This window comes from Numida meleagris, chromosome 4, assembly GCF_002078875.1.
Source record: "Numida meleagris isolate 19003 breed g44 Domestic line chromosome 4, NumMel1.0, whole genome shotgun sequence".
Taxonomy (NCBI): domain Eukaryota; kingdom Metazoa; phylum Chordata; class Aves; order Galliformes; family Numididae; genus Numida; species Numida meleagris.
In genome coordinates this window covers 30,233,343-30,257,520 of record NC_034412.1, presented here as the reverse complement: position 1 = coordinate 30,257,520, position 24,178 = coordinate 30,233,343, and the positions used below count along the sequence as shown (strand labels likewise).

At 43.0% G+C, this 24,178-nt stretch overlaps 1 protein-coding gene across 2 annotated transcripts in view; it reads left to right on the top strand.

Moving 5' to 3' along the window:
- SH3RF1 (SH3 domain containing ring finger 1) overlaps nucleotides 2,878-24,178 on the top strand; it is a 94,209-nt gene continuing 72,908 nt past the window's right edge. The window contains exons 1-2 of one of the 2 annotated variants that reach the window (XM_021394504.1): nucleotides 2,878-2,955; nucleotides 16,574-17,063. In XM_021394504.1, coding sequence (XP_021250179.1) covers nucleotides 16,677-17,063 — 387 coding nt within the window. In that variant the 5' untranslated portion in view covers nucleotides 2,878-2,955; nucleotides 16,574-16,676. Of the gene's footprint in view, nucleotides 2,956-15,615; nucleotides 15,692-16,573; nucleotides 17,064-24,178 lie in introns of those variants that run through there. The other variant, XM_021394503.1, reaches the window with a different exon arrangement.

Genomic DNA, 24,178 nt, shown 5'->3' with positions numbered 1-24,178 from the left:
GACTTTCTCAAGGAAACACAAGCTAGGGGTTAGGTTCTGTTTAATTGCTTTTGTGTTGAAATCACATCGTGATTGATGTTCTTCATTTCTTATGCAGGTTGCTGGCTTGCTTTTGGTAAGAAATACAGACGTAATCTGCAGACTTAAAGCTCTACAGACATAGAGCTTTTTATCAATGAATGATTTGAAAAATATGCATGGACTGTGCACAGCTTTCCAAAGAGATTAATATGCAGACCTGTCAACCAATACTGAATATCCTTGAAAATCCCCTAAAAGCTAATTTTAATTTGACATGGTAAATAAGCTTGTCTGCTGAAGTAATACTTTTCTCTGAAATTTTAAAGCCCTATTTAAAAGCCCTCTTTAATGTACACTATAATGACATCAGTGTTTTTCAGGGCAATTTAGTGATCTGCATGTAATAATTTATTTGAATTGGTTGAGTATTTGCCTTGCATTCATAAAAATGCATTCACTGTAGGTAATTTTCTGCTACAAATCTAGTAACAAACAGATACAAAATGGTGGTTTTGGCTCAGAACATCTATAAACTATTTTATGTTGTGTCTCTGTACTCAGTCTTTCATCCTGACCCCTGAAGCCAGCTGTAGTTGAGAGAAGGAAAAAACAGTTTAAAAAAAAAAAAACCCACAACAATAATAATGAATCTCAGTACCTGCCTGCATTGCGTTGCCCTGCAAACATGATTCCAGTCCTTGACATGAGAATCTTCTGGCAAGCTGTGACTTTTTTTAGCCATATGTATATAGCACTGAGCTTTCTGACCCTCAAACTGGAGTGAAGTGCCAGCAGTAAAGCAGAACTAGAAGGAACCTGTCCCCATAGCCTGTGGCAGGAAGATGAGTCTTGCACTGTCCCAACTGCCTTTGTTTTGGGTGGAATAGGTAGACAGTAATTCTACCTAAAGCACTGATGCCTCAAATCTTTTTTGAAGAAGAGAGACTGAAGTGGTTTTTGCTCTTTGATTTGCTTTACTTTGAGAGTGTATTTGAAGTTAGTATTAGAAGGTACTTCAGAAAAATGTATTAGCCGGTCAGGCAATCAGAACCAAAGCACGTCACCATTTCTGTGGTCTGGAAAGTAAATGGCTGATGAAAGCAAAGTTAAGCTTCTCATATTCTGTCTGCTCATGTAGCTGTCTACAACATTGATTTTTTTTTTTTTTTTGCTTCTATATCCCTCTTGCTCTGATTTGTGCAGAAATGCTATATGCTTACTCAGATATGCCTTCTCCACTTTTCTGAAGCTTTACAACCTTGCATAAATCTGCTGAAAACTCAATACTTCTCCAAGATTTTTTTTCTACGCTTGTTTGTTGGGTAATTACACTCTTTGAAAACTGGTGGTCCTCAATTCCACATTGAAATGTGAGTTCTTAGCACAATATTTAGGAAACACATTCTAGCGTTCCATTCATCTTCCATATGTTTAATAGGAAATATTTCTGCATTGTTTTTAAAATTAAGTATGTTATACAGTATACTCTAAAAGGGAAGTATATAATAAATGGCCAAACATATTATTGCAGCATATCCAGATAAAAGAAATGATAGAATTTAAGTGATTTCTGAGTAGCGATTATGAAATTCAGGTTCTCAGTGTGCTGGATCCCCCCAGCTGGATACAGCTTCATGTATTTGTATGCGCCTACATTTTGCTGTAATCTGAAGAAGCCAGAGAGTTGTGGTCAGTGGGACAGAGTCTAGTTGGAAGCCTGTATCTAGTGGAGTCCCCCAAAGGGTCGATACTGGGACCAGTACTATTCAATATATTCATCCTCAACTTGGATGAGGGAATAGAGTGCACTGGCAGCGAGTTTGCTGATGACACAAAACTGGGAGGAGTGGCTGGCAAGCCAGTAGGGTGTGCTGCCATCCAGCCAGGCCTAGACAGGCTGGAGTGCTGGGCGGGGAGAAATTGAATGAAATGTAACAAGGGCAAGTGCAGAGCAAGCTTGCTTGCCTTTCTTAGTACTTGCTGTCTTCTTATTTTTGCATGAGAGAATCATTTAATTGCCTCTGCAGAAGTTGAAACGTTGGGATTAGGGTTATGTCATTTAAAAAACAAACTTAAAGAAAATGCTTCATGGTGAGCAGAATACTAATTTTAGAAGTCAAGATTAAAACACCTGTTACGCACTCATAAGTTATGCTTTCAAAGGAAAATATGTAAAATGTCTAATGATATCTAAGTACAGCAAATATCCAGATTCAGTATTTCTTAAATACTTCTGAATGTGTTTCTTGCCATATTAAATAATGTGCCTCTAAGTTTTATAGATTAGTTCAGCTGTTAAACTGATGTAGTTTGCTTCAAGTTTCATTTCTCTGTATTCTCTGATGGTGGGCTGGTAGGCCAAACGATTCTTTCTTTCATTTCATTCTTGTGTGTAGCATAGTTAATTTAAACATTTAACAAAATCTGAAATTATTTCTTTTAAACAGACAAATAATAGAAAACAAGGTTCTGTCCATCAACTATGCTATTCAGCACGGTGTTCCACCTGCTAACAGAATGCGCTCTCTGTGCAGCACTAGGTGCGAGTGCCTCGGTACCTCAGTCTCTGACCTTCGTTACAGAAGTACAACAAGAACCATTATTTCATACGGAATGTGTATTTTATAAATCTAAAGCCTGGGACGACAGGAGCGATCTGCGCGCGCCTCCTTTTCCCAGCCTGGCAGCGGCCCAGACCCAGCCTTGCCGTGGCGCGGCTGCTCGCGGCCGGGCTCGTGTGCGTCGCAGTTCCACGGTGCGGCCGCCAGGTGGCAGTATAACCGCGGGGCGCCGCGCTGCCCGCGAGGGGCGGGCCGAGCTTCGCGCCTCAGGCGGTGCTCCTTTCGTCCGTCCCCGCTGTAGGAAAAAAATACCCCAGAGGAGCGTGCTGCCTGGGCGGGAAAACGCTGCGGGGAGACCTAGTGCTTCTCTGTGGTAAGTCTGATCCGGTGTGAGTTCCTAGAATTTGTTACAGTTCTGTCTCCTAGCACGTGGCCGTACTCTAAAAACCCGACACCTACACACAAATGTTCAGTGTTTTTTAAAAAGCTGCTTATCACGAATCAGTTGCTGACAAATGAAACAGTCGGGTGCTTTCTCAAATTCCATTTTAAGTCGTTTATTCCTGAGCCATATAGACTAAAACTGAGCGTTAGTTACAGCCCCATTGTTACCATTTCTAGGCACTCGTTTTTGCCGTTCTTATCACAGCAGTTGAGATGGAGCAACTCCCAGAATGTACATTCTGGTTTTAAATCCGTAAAGAACTTCTTCCTTTAAATTAAGGGTGTGTGTTAATGCAATATACACTTCAAATGCATTTCCCAATCGATACGTTTTCCCGTTGAGCTGATGAGTTCATCAGTTCCAACAGTATCACTCTGAACGCTTGGCTTGTGCACGACTCTGAAAAATGCTTCTTCATTTTCTTCATGAAAGCGGAATTAAATTGCTTCTGTAAAGATATTAATTTGTAGCTACTTGTTATGCACACAGAGAGGAGTTCAGCTGCTGCTGCTCAATTGCCTGCCTTCAGCATCTCTGATCCAGGGTACTTTAAAACCAAGGTGTGAAGTAGCTGATTCCATTAACATCCTTTTTAAATGTATAGTTTTAAAACTCATAGAACTGGAGAGGTGGAGAGGTTTGTTTGTTTTTTTTTTACGTTAGCTCAGCAACATCTGAAAGCAGGCAGGTTGCGCAGTGGGAAAGCTCCGTGTGCTTGGTTTCAGAGAAGTAGTGGCAGCTGTTTCTTGAGTCCTCCCTGGAGTTGGCTCTATGCAGCATGAGGCTGGGGCATTGCGTGAGTCACTTTTTGCTTGGCTGATGGATGGTCTCTTAGGGACTGCAGTCAGCCAGGAGAAAATAAAGTTCAGTTTTCAGTAGTCCTGTGGCTCAAGCTGATGCAGATGTGCTGCAAGTATAATGGAACGATAATCTTGTGCTTGACATTCCCTATTTTTTGCTGTATCCTGCAGACACTCCTGACAGTAATCTCTTCTCTAGGGGAAGGGATGAAGCATGCATTTTTGCTGTTTCCCGAACATAGAATAAAACTTCCCCTAATTCAAATTTTAGCCAAAAATTCTGCCGTTCTAGCTCTGATAAAATGTGAAATCTCAAGCAGTGCTTCAGGGACGCTATTTTTAACTTCTATCAGTTTCCCCGTCAGCAGTTAGGAGTCCTCATTGCTCTTTCTTTTATTGCTGCTCGAGCTACTTTAAATGTGATCAGAGTAATTCTTAAATGGTAAGGTACATAGCCTTTTTTTTTTTTTTTCTGAAGAACAGATTGATTTAATGGAGATATAGAAAAGAAAGAAAACCTATCCTAACATGATCACCGCTCAAGTCAGACAGTCTCCTTTTATAAACCGCTCTAGCTGTCATAGTTTCTCATCTCTGTTTTTCCTCTGTATTAATCTGTAACAACTGCTGATAAAGGTGCCTAAGAGACAGTAGGCGTCTCATTTGCCGTTATTGTAGAACACTTAGTTCATCCTTTCCCACTGTTAGTTTTGAGAACTTAAATGGTAGCTTGGAGTATTTTACCATTTTCCTTCAAACTTTTTAAGAGAAGATCAGAAGGTGAAAATTATCGTGGCAGTTGCGATTCTCTGTAGCACATTTGGACTTATGCTGCATATATGGTTTCACGCTTTTTTAATTGTAAGAAATGTCAGTATTTTCTAGTGTTTCCTGCTAAACAGATGTAAAACCTCAGAAAAATAAACCTTCTAAATATTAGTAAACATTGATGAAGAATTCTTTCCACTGCAGTAAAACATCTCTAATGCAATTCTTAGCTATTACTAATACTGTGTCTTTCTCAGCTGTTGACAAGCCTGATTGCATGGTGTAGTATCCTGTTCTACTGTGGATTTCAGTATGTCAGCCATCACAGTGCCCTAAATAACTACACTCCCTGTATTCACTTAATTCCCCAGAGTGCTTCCTTTTCTCAGATGGCCACTATTGCTTTCTCTGCATTGGGCAATCTTGTTTGTTCAGGAAGAGGCTCCAGCAAACACTGACTGGAACAGACAGCAGGGTTAAGTGTTGCCAGCTGGGAAAGGGAGCACTGTTCAATCCTGTCCCACAGCATTTGCTAACCACACGGTCATACTACAGTAACTACTTGGCTCAGATTGGTAGTGGTTACATTTTCCACTATAAATGCCAGTATCTAGCCATACATACAATAGCGGGGCATGGGTGAGCAGTGTGATAAAGCCTCCCCTCCTCCCAGTAAAACTTAAATCAAACTTAAAGATTAACAGCTGAGTTCTGTCAAATCTCACTGTGACCGGTAAATATTCTCCTATTCTCAGCTGTCTGCCCTTTTCCTTTGCTAGTGGTTACTGGGACCAGCAGGATAAAACATGTGCTTACCCTCGTGCTTGAGCACAAAGCACAGCATCCTTGACTAAAGTGCAGAGTGGATGGGTTTGAGCCAAGTCACCCGGCTCCAAGCTGCAGTCAGTGGGGCTCTGAGCACATCTTCAGTTCTGTTTATTGTGCTGTGCGGAAAGTAATCTCCATCAGAAGGGTGGGGTACAACAGATGGAGGCATAACCTAAACCACTTTGTAACAGTTGCTGAAGCTCATCTGTCAAGGGTTATCTAAGACCGTAAGAGAAGATTATGTATGAATACAGTGTGAAATAGCCTTGCTTGGGGAGCACAAAGGTGTGCAGTGGAGAATATTTCTCTTGCATAAAAGTAATAATGCCCCGCTCCCTGCCCCTCTTTTCTGTATTTCTATTTGTCTTTGTGGTGTCTGAAAAATATGCTGTTCACTGCTTACAGTTACACCAGTGTTCATGGAAACTGCAGGTACCTTGCTTCTGGAAATCAAACCAGATGCTTTTTGAGCCTAAGGGAAGTGTGTTTCCTTGCCATAGGATAACAAAGAGGTCAAGAGATTTGGCGATCCTTGGGCAGAATAGTATGTAGAATAATAAAATGAACTGGAAAAATATGTGCTGAAAGCATCTGGGAAGTTTTGTGCATATTGGGCAATATAATCTATACTCAATTTCTAAACTAGAAGTTTATTGTTACCGAGGCCTAGAATTAGTCAAATAAAACAACAGAGAAGCCTTGTCTGCATGTCTTGCATCTGTTTCTTCCTAACATCTTTATAGTCACTCCCTCACTCCCTTTTCTGAAGGCAGCTGGGAGGAAAGGGCTGAGTACAGCCCTAATGACGTGAAGAAAAACACAGAAGGAAGCAGCAGGGAGGCCAAACTTTCAACCACTCTTCCTCCCTTACCCAGGAAAATTTTGGTGACCTCTTGACACCTCCCATGGGAACCTTTAAATTGATGACAGTATTTGCCAAGTAAATACAGAAAATCGCATTAAAACAGTATTGTTTCTGATTTAATCCTCCTGAAGTCAATGCAAGCAAGTTCAAGTTCCCATAGCAGCTACAATGTACCAGCCTCCTTCTAGGTGGCAGTATATGTGGATACATATCAGAATTGATTAATAAGCAGTTCCATGCGTTCAGAAGTAGAACTCACTTGGGAACTAAAAATGGCGAAAAATAAGTTTGTCCACAGATTATAGTCTGAGAAACCTGGTATTTTGGTTAAACTGCCACATGTCACATTATGCAACACTTTGCAAAGTCTAAACTCTCTTAAGCTGTCCTATGAAAACAGAACGGTAAGGTCTTCCAAGTTACTTATGCTCTGATTGTTTGTTCTGCCATGTTTTTGATAAAGGTAGGTGCTGGTGAAGGACTGTTCGGGTGCTTGGAGAAGATTCTGGTTTTATTATCTGTCAGCTGCCAATTTTTCTTCCGAAACCTGACAATGGGGAATGAGGGGATATTAGAGTACTTTACATCTGAAGCTCCTCCAAACCACTTCCACTCACATCTACAGAATACCTCTGCTACCCAGCAACAGTTGGCTCCTGCTCTTTAAAGTTACTAAACTGCAGAACTCCGGTTCAGCTGTGGAAATTGTGCCTTTGCTTCCTCCCCACCAAACCATTTAATTTATCCTCCAGAAATAACTGTTTGTGCCGCTCGCTATCACCCATCATTTCTCTGCCTGCGCTTCTCATTCCAGTCTTTTTCATCATCAGCTGAAGCCTTCAGTGTATGAGGTAACTCTCTGCCTTCATGCTCTGCATCGCTGTCATATAAGAAAGGAGCGGCACAATAAATATCATAAATAAGAATGCTTCCAGCATACAGTGCCAGCAGAATGCTTGCAGACTAATGGGAAACTAACAGATAGGAAAACGCCTAGCACAGGCCATTTGCTGACAGCCGTTTTGACCACAGCTGCCTTGCCTATATTTAAGGACAGTGACATCCTTTGTTTAGTGTAGGTGTGTCCTTCGAGAAGAATGGTGGTAGAACTGCATTAAGCAATTTGGAATGATGCTTGCTAACAGGTTTTTGGCACGCTTACATGTTGTCGGTGCCCCAGTCACATTTATATTTGTGTTTTCTGTGACGCGTGAGAAAATAACGCTTGAAAATGACTTTTACTGTAGCTTGTATAATGTGTATATTCAAGCAATATTTAAGGGCTGATTCTTAGCTACAGAGATGGAATCCAGCTGCCTGTTTTCTTTGGCCCTGAGAGTCAGATTGATATGATTTACATTTTCAGAGCTGTCTTCACAAAGAAAGAGCTAGAGGGTTGGTTTTGAGGGATTTTCTTCTTCTTTTTGCTTGTTTTAGTAAGTAAATATTTTACAGACCAAATTCCCAGTTCCACAAAATCAGTGACTCCAGGCTGTGGGACAGTATAAGTAAGCACAAAGGCTGGAATTTATTGCTAGTAATGATCTATGAGATAAGATTTTCAACTAAACTAGTGCAGAGAGCTCTACTGCCAGATGTGTGGGAGTGAAAGTGACACAAATCCACACACAAAAAAATCTTTGGCAATCCCAAAGTGGTTATATAGGCCTGTAGCGCCAGAAGCCTCAAAGAATTCATTTTGTGTCTCTCTGTCTTCATCAACTTAAAAGCCAAGTCTCAAGCTTTATAAAGGACATCCAAAGTACTGCCAGGAATACTCCATACATTGATCTCACTTTCTTAATCTTATTATAAACAAAGAAAGGGGTTTTTTTTGCTCTGTATTTCCCTCTCTTGTAAAGAACTGTGGTAGCACAATGACAGTGACTCTGCAAAAAAATCACTGGGGAATTTGTCCTTGAATTCACCTACTTTCATCTCAATGTAATTCAAACTTTTACAGTGCTCTGTCTAAGCGGCTTTTCCATCTGAGTCATTTTTCCACTGGAAATTCTTGCATTCTGCTTGTACTGTATCACCAGTGGAAATGATGGCTCATGGATGGTACGCTGTTCACATACATCCCAACCTCTGCCTTCAGTCTTTTCTTAGGTGTACCAGAGACTGCAGATACCTGAAGCTATAAAAAGAGCTTCCGTATCCTTTAGACAACACAAGGAGCCTAACCTGTGCCCATGAGAATGCAACTTGCCTCCTATCTGACTGTATGTTCCAAACAAGGATGCTGCAGTCAGAGAAAATGCTTTACCATGGAATAAGACCGCTGCTTTCGCTAGTTTTGGATGAATGTGATTGAGCATTTTATATGCCGTAACATACCATAATTCTTTATATTTTGGTAAACGAACTCTTACAAAACCCACTGCATCACTCATACTTTGATATCACAGCAGAACTGTGTAAGTGTGGTAGAGATGTTTGAAAAGTAAACACACTGATAATTCTGCTTGCTTGTCAGATAGGTCTGCCCAGCAGGCAGTTTTAGGAGAAAAATGCTATTTTAAGGAAGTAAATCTTTTTGAGTAAACTAGCTGAGCATGCTTTTAAGAACTAGCATTACGGCTCTATCTGATTTATTTTATTTTATTTTATTTATTTATTTATTTTGGCAAGCTATCAAACTATTGCAGCACTCAAAATACTAAAATGGCTCAATTTAGAATTTAAACAAGCTACACGAGTCTCACGTGGAAAGATGTCACATATTTGTCCTAGAGCATCTTACAAGTCTCTGCTCCTCAGCCTGGGAGTGTGGCACAGCCATGTTCATTAGGACTCAGCTCGGGGACAAAATCAGACCAACCAAATTGCACAGCAGAGGAGATGTAGGTGAAGGGAGTGCGGAGTTTTTCAGCAGATTTCCTGATTTGAACGGTAGGAGGAACTGCAGGAGTCACCATAAAATGCACACACACAAAAAAATAAGATACATCCTTGCTGTTGCGATGTATTTCTTAATGACAGGTGTCATTAAATGTGCTTTAATGAGAAAAGCACAACTGGTTTTTAAGAGCTCCTCCTCTGTAACTGCATGGAAGCCTTTGCAGTAACTGAATTAGACACCTACTGTTAGATGTTTGCTAAAACCCGAAGAAACGTCTGAGTTTTCATACGGTGTCATGCAGCTGCTCAAATACCATATTGGGCATGTGAGTAGAAATAACATCGCTAAATCACCTCTTACAGAGCCTGTGCTCTGAATGGACCTGAAAACTTTGCATTGAGAAAGACTGACGGGAGTGCTTAACTGCACATTCTAAAGATGAATCCGGTGTGAAAGCGTGAGGATGGCCGGAGGCTCCAGCCTGCTACTTTTTCAAGGACACTTCCTTGAGGGTAGGCCCTTGCCTGAGGCTTTGACCAGGAATGTTTGCTCGGCAGGGGTTAATTGTACCCCGCTAGATAAAACAGTGCAGTGCTGTGGATTCTTCCCAATTCGTAAATCTTACTAACTTTGTCCATCTCTCAGGATTTTAGAGAGAGAGTGGAGCTGTAAAGCCTTTCCAGAAATATAAAATGTGATCAAAGGCAATATTTAGAATCTGTAGACCTGATGTAGCAAACACAGCCTTCTCCCAGTGCCCACGACAAACCTCTCTCTGCACAGTCCACATGCTTATGAAAGTGCCTGACTCTCCTCAGCAGTTCCAGCTCCTTCTGTCTAATATCCTAATTTTTGCTCAAGTTGTACACATGCCAACTATCCAGTCTCCAGCTTCTTTCACATGCTGCAGTAATGACAGAATCAGGTACGGTAATGGCGACTAAGTAAACTTCTATGAACACTGGATATCCTTCATTATATCATCTTTTTGCTTATTTAAAATTAAAAAAAATAATAATAAATTGTTTGGGCTCTACAAGTCATCTCATCTGTTTGCATTTTGAGAGCTCTGAACATTTGTCACAACATTTCTCCAAGGCAAAATTGGAGTTTACTCACTTGAGCTCACTATTACTCAAAGCGGTTGATTACAGCTCTGCCTGATCTCAGTCTAGAGTCAGTAACACAATAATTCTACTTAAACATTTATACCATTGTGGATTTACTTGTCCCTTTGAAACGCAAGTGTCAGTTCTTCAGAAGTTTTACCCTATGACTTGTATGTAGCCTTTTAAGTGGGGAAAGTATTAATAGCTTGGAATTTGCTAACAATGTAGCAAACTGTGATACACTTGTGAATGCTTAGGAGAGCAGACCTCAATCAGACTGGGAGACAGCTAGGAAAGGTCTGAACAGAGCATCTGGCACGCTCTGTCCTCATAGGAATCTCCCCTGTGGACAGAACACTGATTCTAGAGAAGCAAAGAACTGTTAGGACTAACTCTGCGGCCTCACCAAGTAGGTATGCAGTTTATCATCTGGATCCCAGGAGGAAAAAAAGATTATGTTAGAGTAAGCTTATCAAATATCAAGTTATAACATTTCTATTTGCTTTATCTTTTCTAAAATCTTCACAGCTGTGTTGCCTAGTGTGATTTCTTTAAATAAACATTCTCCTTTGCTTCTTCTTTAACCTTGTTTGTAGTAAGGGCAATTTCAAACTTGCTGGTTAATGAGATGCAGGCACTACATTCCATCAGTGTAAGGATCATTCAAATCAAGTTCTTGACCACCTACACAAAACAGCGCTGCAAGATAGGGCAGTGGATGCTGCAGCTTAGGCTGCATGGATCGTAAACACCCATAAGCCCACTAGGTATCCTCCAGTGATTAAACTGGGGAAAATGTGAGATAACTGAGCTCACCCAAAACACTGAGAATTTGTAATACAATTATTCTCCAATGCCACATCCAGTTTTTCTTTTGTATTGTTCCTTCGCTGTGCCTCAAAAGTTATTACAAAAGCCTCAAATATAGAATATGTGCGCAGCTTCAAATGATCCCAGCTTCATGTGGTCACAGAGCTAGTTTACAGCATTCATAAATAAACGACACTCTCCTTGAGAAAATAAATAGGAAACTAAAAAGTAATCAAGATTCAAATTACGTCCGTGTCTCATCAGGTCTGAGATACAGCCAGGCAATTTTTGTCAGTACTCCAAGCTAAATGCCTAGTTGGATACAGAATGGTGCTGTAAAACTAGAGGGCACAATGCACCGAGAGCACATCAACCCATTTCTCCTGCCTCCTCACAAATACAAGAGCAGCACAGATCCTTCTGGAAGGATGCAGAAGCCTTACAAGTATTTTTGTGTTACGGCCACTGATCTACTTATGACTAGCTCACATGCAGATAGTGCAGCAGGGGCAGCACAAACTCTGTTTGCAGGCAAACTGACTGGATCGATAGCAACCATGCTGAGCCCCATGCTGTCAGAATCACATAACAGTAACCAAGGCAATTTAAAGCTAGCACTGACTGCAGCGTGGACATCTCCTTGTTAAAACAAAACCAAATCAAACAAAAATGCACAACACAGATGAAAAGGGAATCAAAGAACAGCCCTGCTCGTTTCCACCAGAGACTGGAGAAAGTTGTCCATGCTTTGCTATGTGTTGTGCTTTCTGCTACAAAGCCAGCAGCGTCAGCATGGACACCAGTGGTAAACTCTCTTGATGTCACTGTGAGTCTTGCCTGGCCTTTGAAAAGAAATCTCCACTGCGTCTCCAGGGCTCATTTTACAAGGAAATCAGATTAACCTTTTTGGTCTGTGCTTGAGATCAATGTGGCATGGGAAAAAATAGGCTAATGTGGAAGACAGAAATAGTGAATTGACCTTTCTGAAAAAATTGGCAATAAAAATAATTTAGTATGAAGATGAGTATCCTCAAATGAAAGCATGCTTATTCTTCTCAATAGAAATAACATTGTTAAAGTTCATTCCTGAAGCCATAAACAACAACAACAAAAAAATTCAGCCCATTTCTTCCTCAAAACATCATCTTCTGTTACGCATTCTTTTTAGTAGGACGTAACACTTCTTGTTCCACAATTCTTACTACCTTCGTGTTAAGTCAGTTGCAGTCATCTTAAGATATTGAAGATGTCATTGGCAAATTAAAATAGGTACCTATATACTTATTCCCTCAATCCGGAGTTTCTCCTATTCAGCCTCCACTTAGTCAGCTTTGTTTTACGAATCTAAATACACTGACTGCTAATACAGTGCTTCCAGGCATGTGGATTATCATATTGTTGGGGTCGCAATCTTTACCGAGATTTTATAATATTCAAATGGAGGTCGGATCTAGTTTTGCTTTGCAACCCATTACTGTATTTTAGTGCATTCACCACTTTTGCTCAATGTCTGTGCATTTCAGAAGACTTTCATGTAACAAACAGAATTCTCTTCTGAAATATCTCTTTGTCAATTTTCCTAAGACACTAGATATAAAAGATTATATATAGAGTGCATGTCAGCCTCGCTTCCCAATTATATATATATATATTATAATACTTGAAGGGAGCGTATAAACAGGAGGGGGAACGATTGTTCACGAGGGTGGATAGCAGTAGGACAAGGGGGAGTGGTTTTAAACTGAGACGGGAAATTTGGATTAGATATTAGGAGGAAGTTTTTCACACAGAGGGTGGTGACACACTGGAACAGGTTGCCCAGGGAGGTTATGGATGCCCCGTCCCTGGAGGCATTCAAGGCCAGGCTGGACGTGGCTCTGGGCAGCCTGGTCTAGTGGTTGGTGACCCTGCACTTGGCAGGGGGGTTAAGACCAGATGATCTTTGAGGTCCTTTTCAACCCAGGCCATTCTATGATTCTATGATTATTTATAATTCATTGACAAAATCTGATGGAAGATTTGTAAAGATATTAAAATTCTGCAGGTTTTTGTGGAAAACTGATCATAGCCAGAAAAGGGGAAAACTGAGTGCCCCTACTGGGGCACCTCTTGTGCAACAGAGGTCAAGCTATCTTCTTGTTGGCCTGCCAGCTTACCAGTTAGTCCATGTTGCTCAGAGCCAGGCACAGCATATGCTGCCTAGCATTATAAAGACAGGGGAAGAACTAAGAGTACTTGGAATTGTGTTAGAAAAAGGAATCACTGCAGGAGGGTGTAGGAATAGAGGAACAGAAAGTATGACTGCATTGGCAAAGAAGGCTGAAATCACGGGAAGGTCTGTAGGGTGGTTGGCCTACAGAAGAACAAGAAGAGACCAGCAGGAGGGAAGGAGAAGAACAGAGGACATAGGTTCCTAAGAAATCAGGTTTTACCAGTCATGCTGCTGACATCTGGTCTTTTGCAGTTCTCTTCTGCATGTTTCCTTTTACATCCTCCTTTAACCATTGGCTTCCAGATGAAAAGAAATGACATATACTGAGGAGAAAAAGAAGTTTGTACCTGAAAAGCAACTTCCAGAGTACACAACAAATGACTAAAATATGTTTTTACAAATATGAAAGAAAAATAGGAAGTATAATTGTAGGAATCTAGCAATTTGAGTAATGGGAGAGCATCATAACTCAAATTGCAATTGTTCTCCACACTACACAACCTCTCCTTGGCATCTACCAGCTCCTTGCACAACGTTTGCTAAGCAATGAACTGTACACAGAAACAGAATGGCTTCAAGAATGAGGAGGGGGGTTCTCTCCCTGTGAAATACGTGCAAGTGTACAAAGCAGTTCCCTGCTTGTGCCTGCCAGCGAGAACGAATAAACGCTTAACTGTAGTGGGAATTCTGTCGGCCTGTTCTGGCCAGGTAGAGCCTAACACTTCATCCATAAGAGGGCAGTGCAGTACATCACCACGTGTACCCACTATTTTTCACACAGATGATATTTGTTTGAAAATTAACTACTGCTGCTGCTCAGGAAGTAACATGTACACCTGACGCTCTTCAGAGCATTTATTGCTCTGGCCAGTATACTCAGACACATTTAATATTTTACAGACTTTACGTGAAACATTACCAAAGACCAACCCTGACAAAGAGCAAATCTTTTTATGCCATTCCCCTGAACTTTCATCTTCCTTCCCTGGTGCACCACCTGCAATCTAAATGCTTTCATTGTTTTAATAGACACTTTACATTCCTTAGGAAGCAAACTGAGCTCAGACAACAACAACTGGGCTGCTTACAGAACCACCCTGTACTGGAAAGGCAAGTGGCAAGCTGTTACCACGCAGCCTTGATGAGGTCTTTTGGAAACATCATGGCAGAAAGCGGCATCTAATTGTGATATGCATTTCTGTTTAGATTCAACAAGTCAGCATTTCAAACTGATAATTCTTCCTGTGGCGGCCGTGAATGATGGAGGAATGCTGGGAGACGTGGCAATACTCCAAAGTATCAGCTGTTCATACCCTTCTATTTACGTTACAGCGCTCCCTGCAAAGCACAGACACAGACCAGAGCCCCATCTGTATCAGTTTCCTTAAACTCCACAATGCATGGGGGAGGAGGCCTTATTTCTTAATGAACTGTACGTATTTATAACTTCTACTATTTCTACTAAAAAAAACTCGCAACAGTCACAGAATATGATTTCCATAGGAAACAACCCAGAAGCACCACAGGCAGCCCCACCACTCAGCCAGCTTACGTGAACTGCACAATTTGTGAAAACAGGCCTTTATCTGCATGTAGCATTCAGCAGAAGTGACAACAGGTGTGCGTGGTGAACCTGAATAGCTCAGAGCTGTGCGTAGGGAAGCTTCCTGATAATTTCCTTTCTGAGTTGCAGCAGAAGAGATGCTTAATGGGACAGACATAGGGTTTGACTGGTCACCACTGGACACTGCTACTCCTGGCCCTTTCCCATGCCTTCTTGCCGTTTTACTATTCATTTGTACGCACTTCAGGCTTTCTTTGTGCTAACGGCGAGGTGAAGTGTTTCATAAAGGCTACGTAGAGAGCAAACACTCCTATGCTGAGCACAGGTGTGTGTTAGGAGAGCCGCCTCTCCGGGACAGCTCCCACCCTTTCCTGGCGGTTCGCCGAGTGACACTCCGTAACACCAGGCGGGCACCTTCCGCGGGGCCTAAGCCGCTCCGGTGACCCTCTCAGCCGAGGGCCCGACCCCGGCGCCTCTCCGCCCGCTCCCCGCGCCGCGCCGGCCCAACCCGAGGGCGGCTCCAGCCCCTCGGCACCTGGCGAGGGGGCCGTGGGAGGAAGGGGCGGCCGTTACGGCGCGGCCCCACCCGCGAGGGAGGCGCCGCCGCTGAGGGGAGGCGGCCCCGCACCGCGCCGGGCCGTGCGGGGTCGGGGCTGCCTCGCCGCCGCCCTCTCTGCCGTCCTCCCTGCCGCCGCGGCCCCCTCGGAGGGGCGGTGTCGGGCGGGGCGGAGCCGCCCCCCGCGTCAGCCCAGCGCGGCGGGCGGGAGGGGCCGGCAGCCTCGGCGCTGCCGCGGCGGGAGAGGCGCTGGCGGGGTCGGCGGCGGCGGCTCCTCGCGGGAACAAAGCGGGGCCGGCGACGCACGGTGAGAGGCCGGAGGGAGGACGGCGCGGCGCTGGGTTTTCCCGCCGCGGCTGAGGCGGGGTGACAGCCCCTGCTCCGGGGGCCGCCCCCGCTCGGGCCCGGGAGGTGCCGAAGTGGGCAGTGGGCAGGGAGGGGCGCCGAACGGGGTGGGGGGAAAAAGCGGCGAACCAACATGGAGGTGCGGCCCGCCGCAGGTAGGCACGGAGTCGGGGCGGGCGGCGGCGGCGGCGGCTCGCAGGGGCTCGCAAGTTCGCTCCGCGGCTCCGCAGTGCTGGCGGCCGCCCCGGGCGCCGCGCCTCTCTCCCGCTGGGCAGCGCGCGGCCGCTTCCTGCCGGGGGCTCGGGCCGGCGGGGGTTCTTCTGGCCGCCCCTCTTCCTCTTTCCAGCCGCGTACGTTCTGTGGTTGCGCGGCCGCTGCCCGCTCCGGGTCGCCTGACGGAGCGGGGAGCTCTCGGTGTGCTCGGAGCCGGGCTGCGTGGGCCGCTGCCGTCGCTCCGCAGGGAAGGGATGCGGCGGCCGGAGGGCTCCGCGCCCTGCGCTGCTGCGCCGAGTTGTGTGTAGCGGAGGGACGCTTCGCTGTCGTCTTTTGGAAAACGCGAGTGTCAGAGAAGCGGCCGGAGGTACAGATGAGTTCCGAGAGCTCGAATTTAAACCCCCGGGCTGTCAGTGCTTGTTACGGTATTTGAACAAATCGGGTAACTAAATGTAAGCCGTGGCCATTATTTAGTGCTAGTTTGATGTTTCTTTCCTATATTGAAAATGCAATATTGAATTAGAGTATAGAGGTGCTATGTTTTGCTCCCCGTAGGAGTATCTTTAGACAAAATGGTCCCATTGACTCTTTTTCAATCTTCTTAATGCCTTTCTCCCTCAAAAAATTTCAGAGCGCAGCCAGAAGAGGAATGGATGTAACATGATAGCCCTGGAGTCCTCAAAACACACTCATTCTGCTAAGATTCAGTTTTTTGGTTAAGTGCTACAAAGAAAATGGATGAATCAGCTCTGCTGGATCTGTTGGAGTGTCCTGTGTGCTTAGAGCGCCTCGATGCCTCAGCCAAAGTCTTGCCTTGCCAACACACGTTCTGTAAACGCTGTCTGCTGGGCATCGTGAGCTCTCGGAATGAGCTTCGCTGCCCAGAGTGCAGGACTTTAGTGGACTGCAGTGTTGATGAACTTCCGAGCAACATTTTGCTTGTTAGACTACTAGATGGCATCAAACAGCGGCCGCGGAAGCCTGGCACTGCCAGTGGGACGGGGGGCACAAATACTTTAAGGGTCCCCATCAACGCTGTCACTAATTGCGGATCCAAGGACCTGCAGAGCTCTCAGGCTGGACAACAGCAAAGGGTGCAAGCGCGGAGTCCTCCTGTTAGGGTAAGTACCGAGGGAATGCGGTATATTTTGTTGCGATCCTTTTCCTCACTGTTTCAAAACATCGTTTGCCTTTGTTTCAGGATAAGAACAGTCAGATAATAAATGTGGCAAAACAAGTTATTTTGGACAGTTGTTGTAGATGTCTAGCATCAGTTCTCTTATCAGTGATGGTTTATTGCTATGTAAATATCGACAAGTTAGGAATAATACTTTCATATTGGAGATCTTACTTTGGCTTTTGCCCTTTCTGTAAGCTTCCTGCAAAGTAGGTACGATGAGTATTAAAAATGGGAGGGAAATTAAATTTGTGTTGAAGATTATGAAAGTTTTGCCTTTGGCTTCGAAGGAGCTCGGCTTTTACTTTGAAAAAGAAGAGATCTTTGAATTGCCATGGTCTGGTAAGTTTGTTTGTACTTTCAGTCCTCGCCTCTCTGATTCTTTTCTTCCTGAAAGTACTTTTTGAAGCAATTTGAAGAATCTGTGTGCTGTGATTGGCAGACATCTTCTCATGTCTGTGCTCTGGTTCCTTCATGGGATCCGTGCAACCTGTAAACTTTGTTGTGCCTTATAATTGAGATTGCGGTGGCTTCGTTTACGGTTATCCATTCTAGAGCCCTTATCAGGAAATATCAATTTATGAGACTACTGACCTTGCTCTGTTTTGCCTAATGGCAAGGCGGATCAGCTTCATGAAGGGTCCTGCCGTCCACTTGGGGATGTTGCCTATCCTGAGTTCCCGTGATTGAATGATTAATGCTTTTTCCTTCTTGTGAAGTTTACTGAAATGTCCTATGGAGTTTCAAGGAGAGGGTTCAAATGTGTATTAGTCAAGGATAGTCTTTATCTTCGAGTACATCTGAATGCTTTTGTTTACTTAACCAAATGAGGAAAAGCTTATAAATACTTCTCAAGACAAAAAAGCATTATGACTGGAATCTCTAAAACATCTTAGATACGCCCCTTCAGCTGGCATGAGAATTTCAAGCACAGGTGTTCCTCCATTAGGTTGTATTGTTTTATCTGCTGGGTAATCTGATTAGGTTCTTTTCTCTAGATTATAACAATAATTAATGCCATGCTCCTTACTACTAATGAGTTTTGATCTGTGTGTATATATATTGGTAAGGGAACAGGAGGTTACTTCTGTTTCAGAAGCTAAGCCTGTATTAGCTTCTGAAAATTCTGTAAAGAAACTCAGGCAGAATCAAAAACAATTGTCTGGTCTTCTCCATAACCTTAAGGAGTTTGCTATGACATCTTCTGTTTTCAAATCTCTTCAGTTCAAAATAAAGCAAAAATATCCATATAACTTGTTTTTGTATGGTCATACATGTTTTCAGAGATGTCTTCTCCTCCAAAAAGGCTTCCAGTGTCACAGTGTACTGCATATGCAAGTGAGTGCGCACTGGAGTTTCTCAAAGCCTCACTAGAAAAATAATAAAATGGAATATGGAATATTCTTTTCTAATGTTCCACAATATCCTGTTATGCAACACTTACATTTCCAGATGTTGTACGGAGTAGGAAGTGATAACGTATGGAATGTTGCTTCAATTCGTTAGCTATTTTATGCCATGCAGCATGAAAATTGTGACCATGTGGATTCCTCCTGCAATTAATTGATACTCTGTGTATGTTAGTGGTAGGTGTCAGTGTTTTACAGTAAGTCTGAATACATCTTTGTTTCTGGAGCTTCAAGACTCTGTAGAGTAACACAGGCATTCTTGTGTCTTCTTTCCTTTGGGAGACAGGGGAAGGTGATCTCTCATCTTCTGTCCTCTTAGTCCAGAGAGCCGCCTTCTAATGAGGAGGGCAGCACTTCTAAGAATGAGCCTACTCTGAGCAATGGTAATGGGGAGAGAGGAACAATTTTTCCTTTTTCTGTATTAAAGGATTTTTAAAAGTCCAGAAAACAAAATGCCAGTTTCATGGACAGTGTTGAAGTGAATGTTGTATTTGTTTTGTGAACTATGGCATAAAGATGGTTTCAAATACAGTTCTTCTCTGGGAGCTGGGGAGGAAAATCTGTTTCTAGATGAGTGGCAGAGTCAGATTTCCTGAACTAATTTTGCTGAAGGGGAACTAATAAATGAACGTTGCTGTTACGTTAAATGAAGTGAATGTAGATGAAGGCTGTCAAGTCATAAACGTTCTGCTTATACCCTGAAGTAATACTAAACTCAAAAACGCCCTTTCAGAGGATGCCATAATTTTGAGAAAAGGTTAATTCAGCATGTACTGCAGCGTGATTTCCTGAACTGTATCAATGGCTATGAAACTGCCAGCCCTGTTGTTTTAGAGTTCTACCTATATTGCATTCTCCGGGTGTATGTGGTGACACATGGCAATAAACAAACAAATGGTTCCTTGTGTCTTAAATCTAATAAAGCTGGGGGTGGTGGGGGTTAATGTGCCTTGCACCTCATATCCTTCCCTCTGCAATAACCCTGTTTCTTTCTGTAACCTGTATAATCTCTCACCACTAAACAACTGCAATTTCTTGTTACGAGTTCTTAACCTCTTTGTGTTCCCTTCCGTTTTGATGCAGAAAGCCCTCTGCACCTTTCTCTGGCTGCCAGTTGGACAAAAGCAGCACAGTGCTGTGCCTGATGGAAGTTCTCTTAGCTGAGCACCCAGCTCTGCTGTTCTGAGTAGCCGCCTTGCCTGGGAGAACAAGTGGTGGCTGAGCTCATGCTGCAGCTTTCTCTTTGGTGTGGCTAATAATTGAGTGCCTTTTAAAGTGAAAACTTTCAGCTAGGTTGACCATTTGACAGAGCTTTAGGAACCACAGCATGCTGTTAAATCTGCTTGGGGCTGGTCATCAGGTGCAAGCTATTACGGTCTGCTCTGAGGGGCTGTGTGAACGTGTCAGCTTTCTTAAAAGGAGCACGTGAAAATTTGAAGATTCTTGCGTTCAAATTTCTGCTCTTATTGTGCATCTTGTTACTTCCACAAAGTATGTCAAACAGGTATTATCTTAAGTTCTTTATGGCAGTTTTACGAGGGCATGCTTATTGCTGGAGGCTTAAACCCAGCTGTGTGCATAGGTTAGTAGGTGTTGGAGAACGTTCTAGTTGCTGTACCAGAGGATAGGTTTAAGATGATAGACACGTGTGTCTTGGGCAATACAAATTCAAGGGGGAAAAAAAAGTTACAAATTTTCCTGCTAGTTTATTTATGATCCGAATAGTTAACAAAGTTAGGGCTATCTTCTCCACAGAATCTAGAGTGGGGTTGTGTAGATGGTCTGAAATCTTAGTGCTGTTGAAAATGTTTTTTCTTTTTGTTTGTCGTCTGTTGCCTGGACCAAGTTTAGGCAGAAGAGATAAGTGAGAGATTAAAACTTCTTTCCTTTCCAGAAGAGAAGTATGAATAGCCCAAAAATTGGCCAAGCCTGATGGAGTTGATGCTTATGCTGAATGGGTACTGATAGTGTAATTTGAGTTATTTATGCTGTCAGTGAGAAATGTTATAGAGAAATCCTACAGTGCAGAAATTGGAACAGTCATAAAGCTTTTTCCATTTTTTTCTTCATTTTCATCTTAAAAACAGAGACTTCACCACAAACTGCGAAGTCTCCTTGAAACAGGAAGGTAAAAGAACATTACAGGCTCTTAGGAGATGCTCACTTAAGGTGCTAATGGGGGCTTCCTCATTTCTTCAAAAAATTCTTGCTCTGTGCATTCCTAAAACTTTTCAGCACCACTAACTCAGGTGTTTGAGATATAGTCTTCTAAACCGAGGAGAAAAGAAGCCCACAAGCAAAAGCATGTTCCACAGGCATCTACTAATGAATACATGGCTGTGTGGCATCGCGTTGTAACCCCATGCTTCCATTCTCATGCAGGTGTACCCCGGGTTTAAACAGTAAGGTTAAAGGTTTTAACAGTAAGAGTTTAAAACTCCACATTGTTACTACAGCAGCAAACATTGCATTCTAATAGGTTTGCCTGGGAGCTGCTGAAGCAGCTGTAAGGCCAAGAAGGAGAAGAGAGATCCAGATTCTCTTTTCCCGGTGGTGGTGTCTGAACTGGGCACGTAGCTTTGGGCAGCAGGTATGATGAGGTGCCTTCTCTTCTGTTAGTGCTTGGGGAAGCCTGACCCATTTATCTGTCGGATTCGATTGGTGGTGTTGGCAGTAGTTCTCCTTTATGATCGAGCTCTGAAGGGAAAGAGCCCAGGCTGGCTGCCTACACAGCTGGACTTTTGGGCAGGATTCATGGACCCACTGGGAGCTAAAGTGAGTGTTGCAGCTGTAGATACGATGCTCGCTGGCCGACTGATACCTTGGCAAGTCTTTGTTTATGTCAAAAGAAAACACTGCGGTTGCAAATGTGCTATTCATAGATCTGTAACTTGAACAAAGGATTGAAAATAAACATGGGGTCCAGTTGGGGTTCTGACCAAGCACAACAGCAGATGTTGAATGGAATGTGTTTTTAAAACCTGCTCTGAACAAGAGTTAGCAGAACACAATAGTACTGAGAAATGTCCTATTGGTAAAGATCTGCTGATCAGGTACACTTAGAAGAGGCCCATATTGTGATGATAGATCAGATTGTAAGGAGTGCCTCTTAGGAAAAAATCCACTGTTGCAGAAACATGCAGCTGCTAATGCAGTTAGTTTCCTGCCTGGTATTTGTGCTGATAGGTTAGCAAGTCATTACCTGGCAATGCTTGATTTTTGAGGACTGTATTTGTACTAGATCTGCTTCCTCCTTTTTTTTTTTAAAGTGTAATTTACTGTTGTCTGTGCAGTTTTAATCACATTTCTGCATGTGTTCTTTCTTAGAAAAGTAGGAAGAAGCAAGGTACAACTCAGGGATTTCATACACTGACTGCAGGGAGAGGTGCCCATTTGTATTCGGCAGACATGATTAGAAAATATTTTGAGAAGTCTCTCTCAAGCATGTACATGCACTTCTGTTGCCTTTCACGCTTTCTGAAACAACAGAGTCTGGTTTTACATCTACAATTGCTTGTACCGTTTTAATTACTTCTTTGTAAGCCTTCTTTATGCTGTGTTAAGCTAGATAAAAATTTAACGGAGATTATAAATATAAAAGGATAGCAGACCATCTCTTGTATTAATGTGTCTGGCTGCTAGATAACTAATTAAGTAGAGAGAAGGAGGATGAGCAGTAGGAAATACTGTCTCTGTCTGAAAGTACTGGGCTAGGAGTCAGTGCTTCCGGGCTCAGTTCCTGGCTTTCCCACAGATGTCTGTTATAACCTTGCACCAAGTCATACACAGCCCTTTGTGCCTCTGTTTCCCATTTGTACGTACGACTGATAGTACGTCCTTTGTCTGAGCTGCTATTTAAACTGTATACTCTGTAGGGCAGGGATTGACTTTTTATTTTGGATGGATGTATAGTGTTATACAATGGGTCCACAGTCTCAGCTGAGTTCAGTAGATACTGCGGTGCACTCACTAAATAGTTGACTTCCAGATTACTGAAGAGCTGTTGATAATCCACTTCCTGTACCAGAGATGGTCCAGTGCCTAGTGTTGATTTGTTAAAAGGATTTCCTTTTGTATTTGGGTGTTTGATAGTCACATAAATGTCTCAGTGAAGAAAAGCCAGACACTTAAATATAGCTGGAAGCTGATGTTCCATTCTTTATCTTGGAAAATTTGTATCTGACTGGAAGTCTTGTGCATAGATTTGAGTGTATTTTGAAAGGAATGAAAAGAGAATGTCTAATGTGAATGACGCTGGTGGCACTGAAATATTTAATTCCATGCTTTGAACCTTGATAGCAGTCTTTCTCTGCAAGCTAACAGTAATCTGCTTAATGAAATAGGTGAGAACCTACTATGATTCCTTTATTATAACTAATTAGGTTTTGAAGTAGCTTGACCTAAAAACAAAAACTCAAAAACAAATCCACAGTGTTTGTTTGGCACTTAAATGTTCTAGTTTTGTTGCTCTCTTACAGTTTTGCACGTTAATGGTATAACAGTGTTGTTGAGGGCTGCCCTGAAAGTAGTGCCTCCTATTTTTGATGTTGGCCCACGACACCAGAGGCAGATGTTGGTGGTATGGCAGTAGAGGCTGAACCTTCCCACCAATGTTCCGGTCCATTTTGTTGCTGTGTGACAGATGGCAGCAGAAGGACAGCCTAAGATAATGGTGTCTGACGTGGAAGTGCATATGAAACAAAGGTGTGTCACTGAATTCCTCCATGCAGGAAAAAATGGCACCCACTGACATCATTACCGGTGACAAGATGTGAGGTCACCTCTATGAGATGGAGTCAAAATGGCAGTCCATGGAGTGGCGACATACGAATTCCCCATCAGTGGAAAAAGTTCAAGACGCTGCCCTCAGCGGGTAAAGTGATGTGCGCTGTCTTGTGGGATTGGAAAGGGGTGATCCTTATGGATTTCCCGGGACTTGGACAAACCATGAGCTCTGACAGTTACATCGTGATGCTGACTCAGCTGAAGGCTCAAACTTCTAGAGTCAGGCCAGAGAAGAGAATCTTTCTCTTGCGACATGGGAATGCCAGGCTCTATACCAGTTGCAAAACTGTAGTGCGCATTGCCTATATTGCCTATATGTCCTACTGTATAGTCCAGGTTTGATGCCTTCTGACTTCCCGATCAATGAAAGATGGACTGTGTGAGCAACATTTTCCTGGCAACGATGCTGTGATAGCGCCTGTGACATAGTGGGTCATCTCTGCTGGTGTAGATTTTTTTTTTTTTACAAGCGCAGCATGCAGGCTTTTCTTCGTGGCTGGCAAAAATGTATAGCTAATGGTAGTGACTGTGTTTAAAAGGCAGCGTTTTGTAGCTGAGAATTTGCTCTATCAAATAGTGTTATTGTGCTCTACGTATCTGTTGTAGTTTTCATGGAAATGAATAGGAGGCATTACTTTGACAGTGACATATCTATAATTTTTTCTTCTTCAGGAAGAGAAGGGGACTGTCTTCGTTTCCTTTCATTTCCTGATTTAATATTGGTATTCCTCCATCTCTGTAGAGCATTTGAAGCTTACAGCAATAATATGGTGTCTTTTTTTTTTTTTTTACTCGGCCAGTGGGTTACAGGTTATTGCTTTGATCATTCAGGAAAATCTAAACTTCTGCACACAAAAAAAAGAAG